This window comes from Trichechus manatus, unplaced genomic scaffold, assembly GCF_000243295.1.
Source record: "Trichechus manatus latirostris isolate Lorelei unplaced genomic scaffold, TriManLat1.0 scaffold00058, whole genome shotgun sequence".
Lineage (NCBI taxonomy): Eukaryota > Metazoa > Chordata > Mammalia > Sirenia > Trichechidae > Trichechus > Trichechus manatus.
The window spans coordinates 6,978,640-6,995,064 of NW_004443994.1; the positions used below are offsets into that span (position 1 = coordinate 6,978,640).

A 16,425-nucleotide genomic window follows, 5' to 3' on the forward strand; every position below is an offset into this window, starting at 1 on the left:
AGTGTTTGATTGTATTCAGGAAACTTCTTAGCTTTGGTTTAGTCCAGTTGTGCTGACTTCCCCTGTAGTGTGTGCTGTCCTTCCCTTCACCTAAGATGATTCTTTACTAACTAGACAGTAGATAAGAATCTACACATTCTTTAACTGTCAGTGTGTCAAAGTTTGATATGGGACAGAAGTCTGTTATCTTATTGAACAACTGGTACTTCTAGCACTATCATCATTCAGGGCTTTGTTTTGTTTGTTGTTTCACTTACTCAACAAATCTTTGTTGAGCACCTATATGAGCTAGGTATTGTGCCAAGCAGCTCAGAGAGCTCACAGCCTAGTGGAAGAGCCAGGCATCAACAGATCGTTATATAGCAACATACCAAGCGCAATAAAGTTTATGTACAAGTTCAACAGTTCAGAAGGGGCCCACCTAATGCAGCTTATAAGGGCAGGATCCTGGGAAGTTTCCTGGAAGAGGAGATGCCCCGTGTGAAGAGAAGTTTATTGAGGGAGAAAGACAGGAATGGTGGTTGAGAGGTGAGACAGGGCTGATGGGGAACAGGGGAGTGATAGGGAGAGATGGTGTTTCAGACAAAGAAAATCATATGAACAAAGTCGTTAGAGCAAAAAACAATGCCTGTGTGCCTTTGCTACGAGTGGCTTAGTCTTGGTGCTGCTCAGGCGGCATAGCACAGAGTCTGAAGCCAGATTACCTTGGTTTGAATCCTGGCTCTGTTTCCTAACTTGTGACCTTCGGCAGGTTAGTTAACCTCTGTGCCTCTGTTTCTTCATCTATAAAGTGAGGATAATGATAATACCTACCTCACAGGATTGTTTTGAAGATCCAACTTTACTATATGTGAAACATTCAGGATTGTGCCTGGCACATAGTAAGAATGATATAAACCAAAAACCAAACCCACTGCCATCACGAGTTGAGTCTGACTCATTGACTCTGTAGGACAAAGTAGAACGACCTCGTAGGGCTTCCAAGGTTGTCATCTTTATGGAAGCAGGCTGCCATATCTTTCTCCCACAGCTGATAGGTTCCAACCACCAACCTTTCAGTTAGCAGCTGAGCACTTAACCACTGCGCCAGCAGGGCTCCTAAGAATGATACAGATGTTAGCTATTATTATTCTAATGACAGAGAGTGTAATATCATCAGACTGGAGGAGTCAAATCTTGGCGATTTTGCCTACCAATTTAGTGAGCTTGGGCTTCACTTGGTAAGTAATAAAAAGTCAAGAAAAGGTTTTAAGCACGGCAATTACATGAGTGAATTTGTGTTTTTGCTACATCACTGTTTTTTTGTTGAAGACAGAGCTGCGGGCAATGAAACGGACACAGAGCAATCAATAGCCTGCCACATAAATGGAGGCCTGAATTAAGATAATTATAGTAGGGATGGACGGGAGGAGTTAAATCTGCAGAACTTTATTGACTGGGTATGAGGGATTATAAAGAGGAGAGTTGGGCTTGAGTTACAAAGACATAAACAATCAATTCAAAATTTTAAGTAAGGCTAATGAGAAAATGATAAAATCGTCTGGGTTGACATGCGAGTATCTCTAAGCAAACAAGCTGCTTCATTTGTTTGTTACAACTCCAAGACAAGATTAACAAGATTCTTATGGCCTCTCCAAGAAAGATACTGTTTATTAACATTTTCAAGTCCATCTTAATTGGCAGTGCTTTTGCAGGTTTTCATAAATCTTAGATATCCTAGTAATAGATCAGAAATTCTGTATCCATTCATAATTCCTAATATGTGACTGACACCCCTCCTGATAATCCGTTGATGTCAAGTGGTTGACTTGTTTCATTGATCTTGTTGCTTTGTGTCTCCCTTCAGATTGCAGTCCCCCTCTCACTATTGGTTTATAATCTTACATCACTGTGTTTGCTTACCTATTGTACTTCAAAAGTATTTTCAGATAACAATCTCGCATTTGGTTTTTGTTAGATAATTTTAGACTGTGCTTTCATGAACAGATGTGCATGCGGATACCTTTTTAAAAAATGCACATTTTGATTTCTAAAACATAGTGAGTCACTTTGAAAATCATGTCTTTTTTTATGTTTGTTATCCAAAATGATTTTTCTTATTTGAAGAAGAAAATCTCATGGATCTCTGGATTTCAGTTAATTCTGCAGTTCCATGATCAGGCCCGTGGGGAATGCCTGGCCCAGCAGAGTGTCCAGAATAGGCTCTAGCACTATGTCCATTCTAACTGGTCAGTGCTTGTACCATTTTGGTTGTTAAATAGTTTTCAGATCACTGTTGCTTGTACTCATGATTTAGTATCTTCTCCACTGAAGAGTTTTGCTTTAGCAAGCAGAGGTTTATCTTAAACCATTGTGTTGTTGAATTATTTCAGTGATAATAATTTTTTTGCTTTTAATCTTCAGACATTTTAATCCAAAGTAAGCTGTTAGACCCATAAAACAAAATGAGCCTAAATGGGCACACCAGCCCAGGGGCAAAGACGAGAAGGCAGGAGAGGACAGGAAATCTGGTAATGGGGAATCCAAGGTCAAGAAAGGGAGAGTGTTGACACGTTGTGGGGTTGGCAACCAATGTCACAAAACAATGTGTGTATTAATTGTTTAATGAGAAACTAATTTGCTCTGTAAACCTTCATCTAAAGCACAATTTAAAAAAAAGATTACAGCCTAGACAACCCTACGGGACAGTTCTACTCTGTCACATGGTGTCACTATGCTATGAGTTGAAATTGACTCGATGGTACCTAACAACTACAAGGACAGCTATAATTAAAAACCAGATTATAACAAGGGTTGTGAGGATGTGGAGAAATTGGAACCCTCATACATTGCTGGTGGGAATGTAAAATGGTGCAGCCACTTTGGAAAACAGTTTGGCAGTTCCTCAAAATCTTACACGTAGAGTTACCATATAACCCAGCAATTCTACTCCTAGATATCTACTCAAGAGAAATGAATATATATATCCACATAAAAATGTTTATACCAGTGTTCATTCATAATAGTCCAAAGATGGAAACAATCCAAGTGTCCATGAGCTGATGAATGAATAGATAAAGAGTGGTATATCCATACAATGGAATATTTAGCAATCAAAAGAAATGAAGTACTCAAACATTATGCTAAGTGGAAGAAGTCAGTCACAAAAAGCCACATATGATGTGATTCCATTTATATGAAATGTCCAGAATAGGCAAATCTATAGAGACAGAAAGTAGATTAATTGTTGCCTAGGGATGGGGGAAAATGGCGAGTGACTGCTAATGCATGTGAGGTTTCTTTCTGGGGGTGATGAAAATGTTCTAAAATTGACTATGGTAATGGTTGTACAACTCTGTGAATATACTAAAAACCAAAACCATTGAATTGTACACTTTAAATGGTTGAATTATATGATTTGTGAATTATATCTCAACAAAGCTGTTACTTAAAAAAAAAAAGTAAGTGGTTACTACTAAAAACATTGAGCCCTATTTGACATTGGAGTAAGGTGAGTAAAACCTGCTTCTTTTTTTTGGAAATAACATTTCAGCTAGTGAATTTTTCAGTCAGAGAACCAAATGGGTCTGCAAGGAAGAAGTATTTTACTCACGTTACTCCACCAAAGTCCTGGGTCATATAAGCATTCGGATGTTTAGGTGAAAGCTCATCTTCCCTCTCACTTTTTTTGTTTTTTTAACTTTATGTTATAAATTGAATTGTCTTCCTCCAAAATATGTGTCAACGTGGCTAGGTGATGATTCCCAGTATTGTATGGTTGTCCTCCCTTTTGTGATTATCCTATGTGTTGTAAATCCTAACCTCTATGATGTTAATGAGGCGGGATTAGTGGCAGTTATGTTAACGAGGCAACTCAATCTACAGGATTAGGTAGCATTTTGAGTCAATCTCTTTTGAGATATAAAAGAGAGAATTGAGCAGAGAGGAGAGGGACCTCAGTACCACCAAGCAAGGGAGCCAAAAGGGAACATGTCCTTTGGACCCAGGGTCCCTGTGCTGAGAAGCTCCTAGACCAGGGGAAGATTGATGACAAGGACCTTCCCACAGAGCCGACAGAGAGAGAAAGCTAGAATTTGGTCTTCTAGCCTCCTAAACTGTGAGAGAATAAATTTCTGCTTGTTAAACCCATCCACTTGTGGTATTTCTGTTATAGCAATACTAGATAACTAAGATACTTTATAATCTATTTATTGTGTCTAGAAATCCAGCTGTGAAATAACTAACTGCACACAGATTAGATCTCCTGGCAGCTGTAAGCATCATTTAAGAAAAGCTTAGAAAATTGACTTATTAAAGACATGTGAAGGCATATTAGTTTTAGTATCTAATGTTTTGTGGTTTCTATAAATACCAACCCTTTGTTATACCCTACTGGAACTGGTTAAAAAAAAAATTCTAATAAAGGAAGTCAGTATTTCTTTTCCAAACAGATCTCTTCTTTCCTGCTAACATGCAGCTGTATAACCTTTCTCAAAATAAGATATTTCTGTTTAGAAAATGTATAATGTTACTCTTTGTACTAGTTACTATGGTCTTTTTCATATTTCTTTTTTCCTGCAGGTATTCTTGGCGTCACCAATTGAGGGAATTTAAAAGTGAATATCGCGTTGTAGCACTGGATTTGAGGGGTTATGGAGAAACAGATGCTCCCATTCATCAAGAGAATTATAAATTGGACTGTCTCATCACAGATATAAAGGATATTTTAGACTCTTTAGGTAGGTTAGTTTAAAAAAATAGTAATTCTTGTTAAGGGGTTAACATACAACAAATATGAACCGATAAGTTCATTTCTTGGGAGGATACATTTTCCATCTTCCTTAGCTGGTATCTGGGTCCTGTCACCATGATTTTGGGTGTACAGCCAGAAATATTTATATAGGGAATTCAAAATAATGCATCCAGAGTTACAATTCAGTCCATCAGCCAAGAATGACTTCCAAGATTTGTTTTTAAAGTAGACCTCATGACTATTTATTCTTTTAGAACTAATTATTGAAAATTTAGTTTTTGTACTCAGAAAATTGATTTCTTCAGAAGCTACACCTAAATATTCATTTAGAAATGTTATAAGATGCAGAAGTATTTGCATTATCTCTTGTTGATCAGTAGTGCCACAATTGCATCGTGTAAAAAACCACCCCAAACTCAGTATAATATAGAAATAAGCATTTATTCCTGTGTTCACGGATCTGCAGGTCAACTGGGGACTGGCTAATATAGGCTGGGCCCCACTGGGTAGCTTTGCTTCAGTTTGCAGGTCCATCTGGGATTGGCTTCTTGCTCTTGGTAAAAAGCTAAAAGGGAGTAGCTATCTGAGGGATGATCATCTTATGGCAATGGCAGAAGAGGCAAAAGGGTGAACCCAGCTGCACAAATATATTTCAAGTTTCTGCTAATTGATAAATAAAGCAAGTCATATGGCCAAGCCCAAAGTCAAGTCATGTGCCCAACATGAGACCAAAGCCAATCACATGGCCAAGCCTATTTTCAAGGGGGCAGCGACATATACTTCTTCTATGGCAGTGGGGAGGAGGGAAGGAGTAAATATTTTTTCAGCAATCTAATCTATTACATCCCCTTTGACTGAAACTCAGCTGCTAATGTAAATAAGTTAATAGAACTACTATAATGAGGAACACCATAAACAAAAGGCCCTTTCTGTAATAATCTAATGAGAGCACAGATAAAGCTAACGTTTTTAAAGGAGAAAAAATGAATAGAGTCAGGGAATGACAACACACTGTTGTTATTTAGTCTGATTACAGTAAAATAGCCTCAGAGACTCTGATTTACAACAGCCATATTTCATTCAAATTTTGTGACTATTCAGTCAAACCTGGCCTAAATTTGTCATCATGTAATTTTCTATGCAAATCAATAATATACACAAGATTTTTTTTATATGTGTGTGTGTCTGTGAGGGGGCAGTATAATAGTGGAGGGTGATGGTAAGAAATCGAAAGTAATTTTAAGTAACTTTAATTTAGAAGTAAATTGCAAATGAATCTTATCCATCTATTCAAAGGGAATCCTGTAGGAATCTCCATTAAACAATATTTTAACCTAATTCAAATTACCATATGATTACATGAACTGAAACTTATATATAATTGATGTTATAATCAAGACATTCCACTAATTCAGTTTGACTTCACAGTTCCAAATTTATGACATTTTACTGTGTTGAGTTGTAACATTGGATTTACAAAGTTAGGGAGTAAATGCATGCTTTATCAAAATAAAGATTTACAAGTTAGACGTAAGTGGGACATTTATGATTTTACTGTAACTAGAAACTTCTCAGCATTCCAAAGAGGTAACCCAAATAATCTTGCTTATGACTTGATTATGTACAGTCCTTTACTATGGTTTCCAAACTCCAGTCCAGGGGACCAGAGCTGAGTTGGCTATTCCAGAATTTAGAAAAGAAAAAAAAAAAAAAAAGTCCCAAAAGAGATCCTGAATCTGTATGTCTGAAGTGGAGCCTGAGCATCTAAATTTTCTACAAAGCTACCTAGATGATTCAGAGACGGGTTTTAGAACCAGCAAACTCAATGATCTCTGCACAAGTGCATTCTAGGGTAGGAAAGCGGAAGGATAAGTTAGGTTCAGGAGTGTCACTCATTTCATGTGAGTTAATGATGCACCCACCTGTTTCCTTTCACTAATGTCAACATTTATTTCTCAATTACAGGGTATAGCAAATGTGTTCTTATTGGCCATGACTGGGGGGGCATGATTGCTTGGCTAATTGCCATCTGTTATCCTGAGATGGTGATGAAGCTTATTGTTATTAACTTTCCTCATCCAAATGTATTTACAGGTGAGTTTTAAATTTTCATTAAAATATCTATGCTAAAGCAACAATTCAAATCTGACACTTTGGGTTTAAAAGGCAAAATGTGATTAACCTTTAAAAAATTAAAAGACTAACATATCATATTAGGACATGGCAATGTCAGATATCTTGGCTTTAAATCTTCCTGAAGAATCCGAGAAAATTCAGCTTCATATTGGCTTACATAATTGTGTTCCTTTTTAGAAAACATTTTACTGTTAAATTGGGGAGGGACAAAGGGGGGAAATGTAGTGACATGGCTTTGACAGTAATGAATGTTGATGGCCTACAAGTAAATTCTCCCGCCTGACTGCTTTGGTTATCAGGAATGGCAGTATTCTTTAAAGCAGCCATTCTCAAACATTTTGGTCTCAGGACTCCTTTATACTCTTAAAAAATATTAAAGACCCCCATTGTTTATATGTCTATGTGGGCTATATCTATCAATTTCATTACACTGGGAATTAAAACTGAGACATCTAAAAAAAATTTAAATATAAATTCATTTTAAAATAACAATAATAAATCCACTACACATTAACATTAATAACATATTTTTAATAAAAATGTTTACATCTTCTAAAACAAAATTTTAGTGAAGAGAGTGTCATTGTTTTTGCATTTTGCAAATCTCTTAGATTTTTGACTTAATAGAAGACAGCTGGATTTTCATGTCTGTTTCTGCATTCAATCTGTTACAGTATGTTGTTTGAAGTACAGGTAGTCCCCGAGTTACAACATATTTGAGTTACAATGAACTGCCCCCGTGACCATCCATTTTTTTAATGATTTGTGTATTTTTTATGTATGTATGTATTAAAATATATCTGTCAGTTTATATGTACTGTTTCCAACTCCCAAAGACAAATAAAGATTGGATTTATAAAGATAGTGATAATAAAAGTCCATAATAATGAAAACTTAAAAAAAAAAAATGAGGTATTTGACTTACGTCAGAACTGGCTTATAGTGGAGTTGTCAGAACGGAACCCCACCCTATGTCGGGGAGTACCTGTATATGAAGAAATATGGGCTCATACAGACATACAGCTGGAAAAGGGAGGAGTATTTTAATAGCCTTTTCAGATAACTGTGGATTTCCTTCTTTAATATTACACCAAACTCAAATATTGGTGGTTTCTTAACGATTAGTTACAATATGGGATCTGAAATCATATAAATGAACTTTTCATATTCTGTTACGTTAAAATCTGTTGGTCTCTCTGGCACTTTGAATTTATCTTTTACCATGCATGATGTCATATTATCATGCATTGTAAGATATTGGTTCACTAAGTTATGCAAATCTTCCAAATGCTGACACATTTCATTTTAAAATATAAAAAAATCACATACATTACTATCATTCCAATCTCATAGGAAAAGCATCAAGCTCACAGTAGTGACTGCAGGTTTTCCAAAATTCTAATTTTCACTTGAAAGCTTGAATTTTATCATTGGCAACAAATACTGTCAGTTGTTTTCCTTAAAGTGACAGGCCCACTTCGTTCATTTTCAAGAGAATATCTGCCAGATACCCAAGTCCGAATGGCGGTAGTTTGTTAGTAGTACTTTCAAGTGAAAATGCTGTTCCGTGAAAAAGGCAGCTAGTAATTCACCAACTCAGACAATTGTAGAAGTGCTTTTTCTGAAGACAACCATTGTATTTGGGTGTGCAACAGAACTGCTTTGTGTGTACTTTCTACTTTATCCCCCGGAATATTTTTTAAAGTGTGCTGAAAGGTACAGATTTTATAAAATCAAAAATTTTTGTTAGTTCAGCAAGGAACTTCATGAATGAAGCTGGCGCTTTAATCAATCAATCAATTAATCTATTTGTTTATTTACTTCGAGTGTATGGAAGAATACAATGACAACTAGTATCCTTTGCCACTGCCTTGATTTGTGTTAAGGCACCAGTGGTTTTATCCACCGTTAGTGCAATTGTCAACACAATGAAACAGGTAAATAATGTCAGCATTGTTATGAAGTAATTTTGACCTCCTGGATCCCTTGAAAGGGTCTTGAGGATTTTGGAGGGGTCTGCACGGACTGTACTTTGAGAACCTCTGCTTTAAAGAGAACTCCTAAAATCTTAAGAGTGATTAAAGGCCTATGAACCATAGTGAGGCATATTTTTATTTGGTTTAGGCAAAAATTAAATTTTGTACTTCTTTACCTTTATCAAGTTTTCTGAAGTTCAGGTACTGCTGCAACCCACAGCAGCCGTCTAGGGCACAAAAGAAGTTTAGAACAATGTATTTCTGTTTATTCCTTAAGATTAGGTTAGGGGGAAAGGGACTATGACTACATAAATACTAAATATTATAGTGTAAGAGTTGAATTTTAGATGCATACTCAGTTGACTTATCTCTATTGAGGTACAGTAGAATAGCTACATAGGATTCAAATGTCAAACTGAGATTTATCATATTTTTCTCAGTTGAATTAGGCAGCGAAAGTCATGCTACATGCTTGTTAAATTGATCACATCTTGACAGTAGATGTTATTTTAGTGAGCTGCTGTATGGACAAACTATAACTGGTCATTTCAGCAAAAAGATACTTGGAATACTTTGGAACTATTTTCTCAATAATAGTTTCAGCCCTGGTCAGGTCAGTATGAGGTCTCCAAGTAACATGCCTATATTTTTCTCATAATTATATTAATATTTCTTAATGCAGGGCCGAATAGATCTTGTTCAATGATGATTATTAAGAAAAAAAAAAGGTACAACAAAACAATGTTCATTTAGCATAACAATGTTCCATTTACCTGAAAATTATATTTCTAAAAACTCCAGCCATGTTGAATGTAGTCATAAAATGAGAAATAAGGAAAAATGAGCTCTATAGCAAGAAAAATAAAAGCACAGTATACAATACACAATACAGATTTTTAATATGTATGTCAGATCATATTTACTCCCCAGTATAAAACCTCAGTGTTTTCTCAAAGCACTTTAAATAAAACCCTTACCATTCTGGCCCTAAATGATCAGGCTTCTGTGTTTCTTTCTGACTCATTTCAAGGCATCTCCCTGTCATTTTCAATACACACCAGCCACACTGGCCTTCCTTCTGGTGCTTGAATGTGCCTACTTGCTGTTCTTAGATTACTCTTCCTAGATCTTTACATGGCTGATTCCCTCTTACCATTCAGGACTCAGCTCACCTATCACCTCCCAGGGAGGCCTTCTCTGACCATCTCTACTAACTAAAAGTCCCTCCACACCACAACACCATCACTCTCCATCAGATTACTTCATTTTATTTTCTTTATGTCATTATTGCTATCTAAAATGGTCTTTTAAGTATTTGTTACTTATTTATTTTTTTAGTTCTTTGTTAGTGGGGACTTCTTCTGTCTTGTCCACCGCTAATTCCCCTGGCAAGCAGTAGATACTCAAATATTCACTGAATGAATGTATTTTCTATATACATGAATGAATTTATAGGAAACACTTCAGTTCCCATTGAGGCCAAATGAAAGTCTGTAAGGAAAATCTTTTAAACAACAGAAAATTACCTCCCCGTGTATTTCTTGGGAAAGTGTTACCACCACCAGTTGCCATCAGGTCGATTCTGACTCACGGTGAACCCATGTATGTCGGAGGAGAACTGTGCTCCATAGGGTTTTTAATGGCTGATTCTTTTGAAGTAAATCTCTAGGCCTTTCTTTGAGGTGCCTCTGGGTGGGCTTGAACCTTGAACCTTTTAGTTAGCAACTGAGCTCATAAACCATTCGTACCAGACAAAGTGTTAGGTCACTGAAAATGACCTTGGAGGAAAGGCAGTGTTGCTTGGGTTTCCTGTTCCCTCCTGAGTCAAGACTTCATTAAGTAGAATTTTCTTTTTATTTAAAGTGCTATAAATTGTCTGAACACCAGAAATCCCCATATTCAAATATAAGGACATAGAAATTGTTTCTAAGAGAAATATACAGAAGCCTTAATTTTAGATTCTTTAATGAGATCACCTTAAAGGTGAAATTGCCTTTAAAGGATCTTTCCATAGTAAGTAATTTATAGCCCTTGAGTACAGTCTAACACAGCATTTTGATTTCAGAATATATTTTACGACACCCTGCTCAGCTGTTCAAATCCAGCTATTACTACTTCTTCCAAATACCATGGTTCCCAGAATTTATGTTCTCAATAAATGATTTCAAGGTAAGTCAAACAAATAACGTTATTAATGGAAAACATTTTAAGGTTCATCCTTAAGAAAGAAAAATTTAAAAAATGTTAAAACTTAATAAATACTTCGAAGGCCTCACCTATAGAGCATACTGAGTGCCTGGCTGTTATCCAGGCTTTTGTAAGAGCCTGTGCCCCAACAGGCATACCTCACATGGGGAGATGAAGGAATATGAATGCCAGGTGAAAGAGTCTGACAGCAGCAGAGGTGAAAGCCCATGAAAGTAAACAAAACCCCCAACGAAGTAAGCATGCAGGTGTTGGTATACTTTGTACGCTGACACCAGGAGCCATATGCATGTACCTATTTCTTGGAAGCTTACTAAATGCTTCTTATATGTTGAAAATTGTCTTAGATATTTGTTGTTGTTAGCTGCCATTGAGTTGGCTCCCAACTCTGCACAACAGAATGAAACACTGCCCTGTCCTGCATCATCCGCAAGATTGGTTGCAAATCAGACCATTGTGATCCAGAGAGTTTTCATTGGCTGATTTTCAGAAGTAGATCACCTGTCTTGGAGCCCTGGTGGCTCAGTGGTTAAGAGCGACGGCTGCTAACCAAAAGGTCGGTAGTTAGAATCCACTGGCCGCTCCTTGGAAACCCTGTGGGGCAGTTCTACTCTGTCCTATAGGGTCGCTATGAGTTGGAATTGACTCGACGGCAACGGGTGGCCTTAGCCTGGAAGCTTTGCTGAAACCTGTTCAGCATCATAGCAACACGCAAACCTCCACTGACAGACGGGTGGTGGTTGCACATGAGGTGTTTTGACTGGGAGTCAAACCCTAGATGACCTCATGGAAGGTGAGAATTCTACCATGGAGCCATATGACAGTCTCATCTTTAAGAGGATTGGGATGGGGCCCAGGAATTTGCATTTTATTTTTAAACTTTTTATTATGGAAAATTTAAAACACAGTCCAAAGAAAATAGAAGAATGAATCCCCATATAACCATCACCCAGCTTCAACAGTGTTCAACATTTTTCTGATCTTGTTTCATTTCTCCCGCTGTTTCAATTATTTACTGCTGTATAGCAAAACACTCCAAAACTTACTGGCTTAAACTGACAACCATTTCATTATCTTTTGCCTTTCTGTGGGTTGACTAAGCTCAGCTGGGTGGTTCTTGCTCTCTCCATCATACCTGTTGAGGCTGCCAATATCCGGGGGTTCAAGATGGCTCATTTGGCTCTTGGACAATGGGTACAGCAGGAACTGCTGGGCTTCTTTGTGTCTCTCTGTGGTCTCAAGGCCACTCTCTGTCCATGTGGCCTTTCCATGTGATCTCTGCACATGATCTCTACAGCAGGGTAGCCTGATTTCTTACACTGTGGCTCAAAAACCAAAATAAACCCTGCTGCTGTGGAGTGGATTCCGGCTTATACTGACCCCATAGAGCAGAGTAGAATTGCCCCATAGGGTTTCTAAGGCTGTAATCTTTACGGAAGCAGACTGCCACATCTCTCTCCCAGGGAGCAGCTAGTGGGTTCGAACTGCCAACGTTTCGGTTAGCAGCCTAGGGCTTAACCACTGTGTCACCAGGGCTCCTTCATGGTGGCTCAGGGCTCCTAAAATCAAGCAGGAACTGGCACAGTGTCACTTCTGCTGCTTTCTTTTGTTGGTTAATGAGAGTCACAGGCCAGTTTCAACTCAACACGGAAAGAAACTACTCAGAGGCATGAATACCAGGCAGTGTGGTTCATTGAGCCTTATTTGGAGCCCTATTTGGAGACCCCCATCTTTTTTTTATTTTTTATTTTTAATGGAGTATTTTAAATTAAATGCAAGACATAGTATAATTTTATCTGGAAATACTTTTGTGTATATCTCTGGCAGATAAGGGCTTTATTTTTTTAACATAACCACAACGCCATTTTCAAACCTAACAAAATGAATAACTCCTTAATATCATTTAATACCCATCTAATATTCAGTTGTCCTTAACTGTCTCAACTTTCTATACACAGTTCATTTGCTTGAATCAGAAATCAAACAAGGACCACATATTGTACTTGGTTTTTATGGGCTTTTAAATCTATAACAGTCCCTCCTTTCAGCCTTTCTTTCCTTTTTTAATACCTCTTGTTTACTGAAGAAATTTGATCATGTGTCCCGAGGAATGAGCTATATTTTGGATTTGGTGATTGTTTCATCATGGTGGTATTTAACTTGTATCTCTAACCCGTTTTTCTTACTGCATAGGTGTTGCTGATCTAGAGGCTTGATTACGTGGGTTCAGTTTTAATTTGACAAGAATACTTAATAGGTGGTGCTGTGTATTTCCTATTGCATCACATGAGAAAGCACACAATGTCAAGTCATCCCAGTATTTACTAATGCTAATACTGATCAGGGAACTCACAATTTGTCAGTCTATCCAAAATTTTGTTACAACTTTTCACTAAATAACTTTGGCACCCATTGGTGATCACTGCCTGGATCCATTATTTCATAAGGGCGTGCAAAATGGTGGTTTTTCTCATTCTATCATTCTTTCTACTTTTTTTTAACTGGAATTCTTCTATAAAGAACTTTTCTACATCTACTGTTTGGTTGTTCTGAAATACAGGTCACACAAGAATAACAGGACAAATGTTTGATTCTTTCCCTTTATTAATCAACTTTAGAGTAATGAATTAGTGCCCTAGAAATCTTCAATGACGTCCAGTGAGGGGTTTTTGTTTTTTGTTTTGTATATCATTATGAGCTCATGATTCTTAGATATATTTGATATGTATCAATCAATTACAGTCATTCTTTTTGATGCCCAAATTGCCCCATGTTAGACAAGGAGAAACCCATTTCAGTTTGGCTCTGGTGTCCTTTTGACAGGAGCTCCTTAGTCTGTGATAGCTTGCTTCCTTAATACCCCAGGTTTACCCTTTATTTCCAGAGTCACTAAGTGTCACAGTTAAGCACTTGACTGCTAGCCAAAAAATTGGGAGTTCACACCCACCCAGAGGTGCATCAGGAGACAGGCCTGGTGATCTACTTCCAAAATGTCACAGCCTTGAAAACACTCTGATGCAGTTCTACTCCACACAGGTGGGGTCACCATGCGTCGGAATTGACTCAATGGCAATCAATAACAACAGCTTTTATTTCCTGCCTCAGATATGGCTCTTTTTAGTAGGAAATGCTATTTAGAGACCACAATCTGGGTGTCGAGGTGATCATTGTTACTGAGTTTTCATTGCTTCTAGGACTTGCCATTGGACAGAATTTGGACATACGTATTTTTTTTTAGAAAGAAAGAAAAGTCAAGAATTCACGCTTGTATTTCCAAAACAAATTTAAGACTAAAGGGTTTTTATTTAACTTATGTGATTTTATATAAAACACACGTATGATATCAAGTGATAACTCTAAAATAAGGTACATTCAGGGAAGTCGCACTTGCTTCTCTCTTCCCTCTACCCTGTTCCCACCCTCCTCTATGGGAAACTACATTGATTAGTCTTCAGTTTATCTTTCTATTGTTTCTTTCTGAAAACATAAGCAAATATGTATATATTTGTACCCCTCTTCCTTCCTTACACAAAAGGGAACATAAAACACTATTTTCCACCCTTGCTTTTTTCCCCCACTTAATAATATACTGTGGAGATCACTCCGTATCAGCATACAGATTGTCCTCATTTACTCTTATAATAGACCTTTTTTTTTTTTTAATAATATAACATACCATGGTTTATTCGGCCCTTCCCCCGCTGTTGGACATTTGCTTGTTTCCAGTCTTGTTACAAATATTGTTGCAATCATCTCATGCATATGTCATTTCATATCTTTGCAAGTATATTTTTGGGTTGAAGGATCTGCATTTTAGGCAAGCATCCTGGTGATTCCAATGCACATGGTTTAAACCCACACTTTGAGAAATGCTGGTATAGAACAGTGTTTCAAATTGTGGGTGGGGATCCAGCAATGAGTCATGAAATCAGTTTAGTAGCTTGCATTTCAAATTTTAAAAAATGAAGTAGAGCAGAATTGAATAGCAAATATTAGTGCACACTATAATTAAAGTAAGAGCTGTTTTTAGTTATATATACTTGTATGGGTGTGAAATGGATTGTGATGTAAAATGTATTTCTTCCTCTGGTTTGAGCTAAAGTTTGACCAATAATGATACAAAAAAAAAGCTCTATATTGAGGGAGAGGGTTGGTTGTAAGGGTTGTTAAGTTGGAATATTAGGGTAGGCTTTAGGGTGAGGGAGTCTCAATGGCACAGTGGTTAAGTGCTCAGCTGCTAACCTAAAGGTCAGCGGCTCGGACCTACCAGCTGCTCCATGAGAGACAGATGCAGCAGTCTGCTTCTATAAAGATTACAGCCTCAATAACAGTGTATTAGGAAAATGTTATGCATCCCACTTTGGTGAGTGGTGTCTGGGGTCTTGAAATCTAGCGAGCGGCCATCTAAGATGCATCAATTGGTCCCAACCTACCTGGAGCAAAGGAGAATGAAGAACACCAAAGACACAAGGAAAGTATTAGCCCAAGAGACAGAAAGGGCCACAGAAACCAGAGACTTAATCAGCCTGAGACAAGAAGAACTAGATGGTGCCCAGCTACCACCAATGACCACCCTGACAGGGAACACAATAGAAAGTCCCTGATGGAGCAGGAGAAAACTGGGGTGCAGAACTCAAATTCTAGTAAAAAGACCAGCCTTAATGGTTTGATTGAGACTGGAGGGAGCCCAGAAGACATGGCCCCCGGACTCTCTGTTAGCCGAGAATTAAAACCATTCCAGAGGCCAACTCTTCAGACAAAGATTAGATTGGACTATGAGACATAAAATGATATTCATGAAGAGTGTGCTTCTTAGCTCAAGTAGATACATGAGACTAAATGGGCAGTTCCTGTCCAGAGGCAAAATGAGAAGGCAGAGAGGGTCAGGAGCTGGCTGAATGGACACGGGAAATCCGGGGTGGTAAGGAGGGGTGTGCTCTCACAGTATAGGGAGAGCAACTAGGGTCACGTAACAACGTGCATATAAATTTTTGTATGAGAAGCTAACTTGAATTGTAAATTTCCACTTAAAGCACAACAATTAAAAAAAAAAAAAAGAGTACAGCCTCAGAAACCCTATGAGGCAGTTCTACTCTGTCCTATAGGTCACTGTGACTCAACCGCAACAGGTTTGGTTTTTTGGTTCAGGGTAGGGGTAGCACTGGAGCTGGGCCTTGTAGGATTTGAATAGGCACTGAGAAGACAGAATGCTTTTCACAAAAGTGAAGAGTGCTTAGGGGAGTAGAAGGGAAGAATATAAAAATTAAGTCAGGAAAGCAGAAATGCATAAAATGTGTAAACAGTTGAGATCCTTCAACCTGGCTACGGCAGAAACTGGGAGTTGTCACTGCCCTCTGTCCCTTATCCCCTTTCAAA

At 37.8% G+C, this 16,425-nt stretch overlaps 1 protein-coding gene across 1 annotated transcript in view; it reads left to right on the forward strand.

Moving 5' to 3' along the window:
• The window catches only part of EPHX4 (epoxide hydrolase 4), a 29,850-nt gene that overhangs the window by 8,413 nt on the left and 5,012 nt on the right, over nt 1-16,425 (forward strand). The window contains exons 3-5 of the mRNA XM_004378733.1: nt 4,561-4,718; nt 6,698-6,826; nt 10,910-11,013. Of these exons, the coding sequence (XP_004378790.1) occupies nt 4,561-4,718; nt 6,698-6,826; nt 10,910-11,013 (391 nt within the window). The remainder of the gene's footprint in view (nt 1-4,560; nt 4,719-6,697; nt 6,827-10,909; nt 11,014-16,425) is intronic.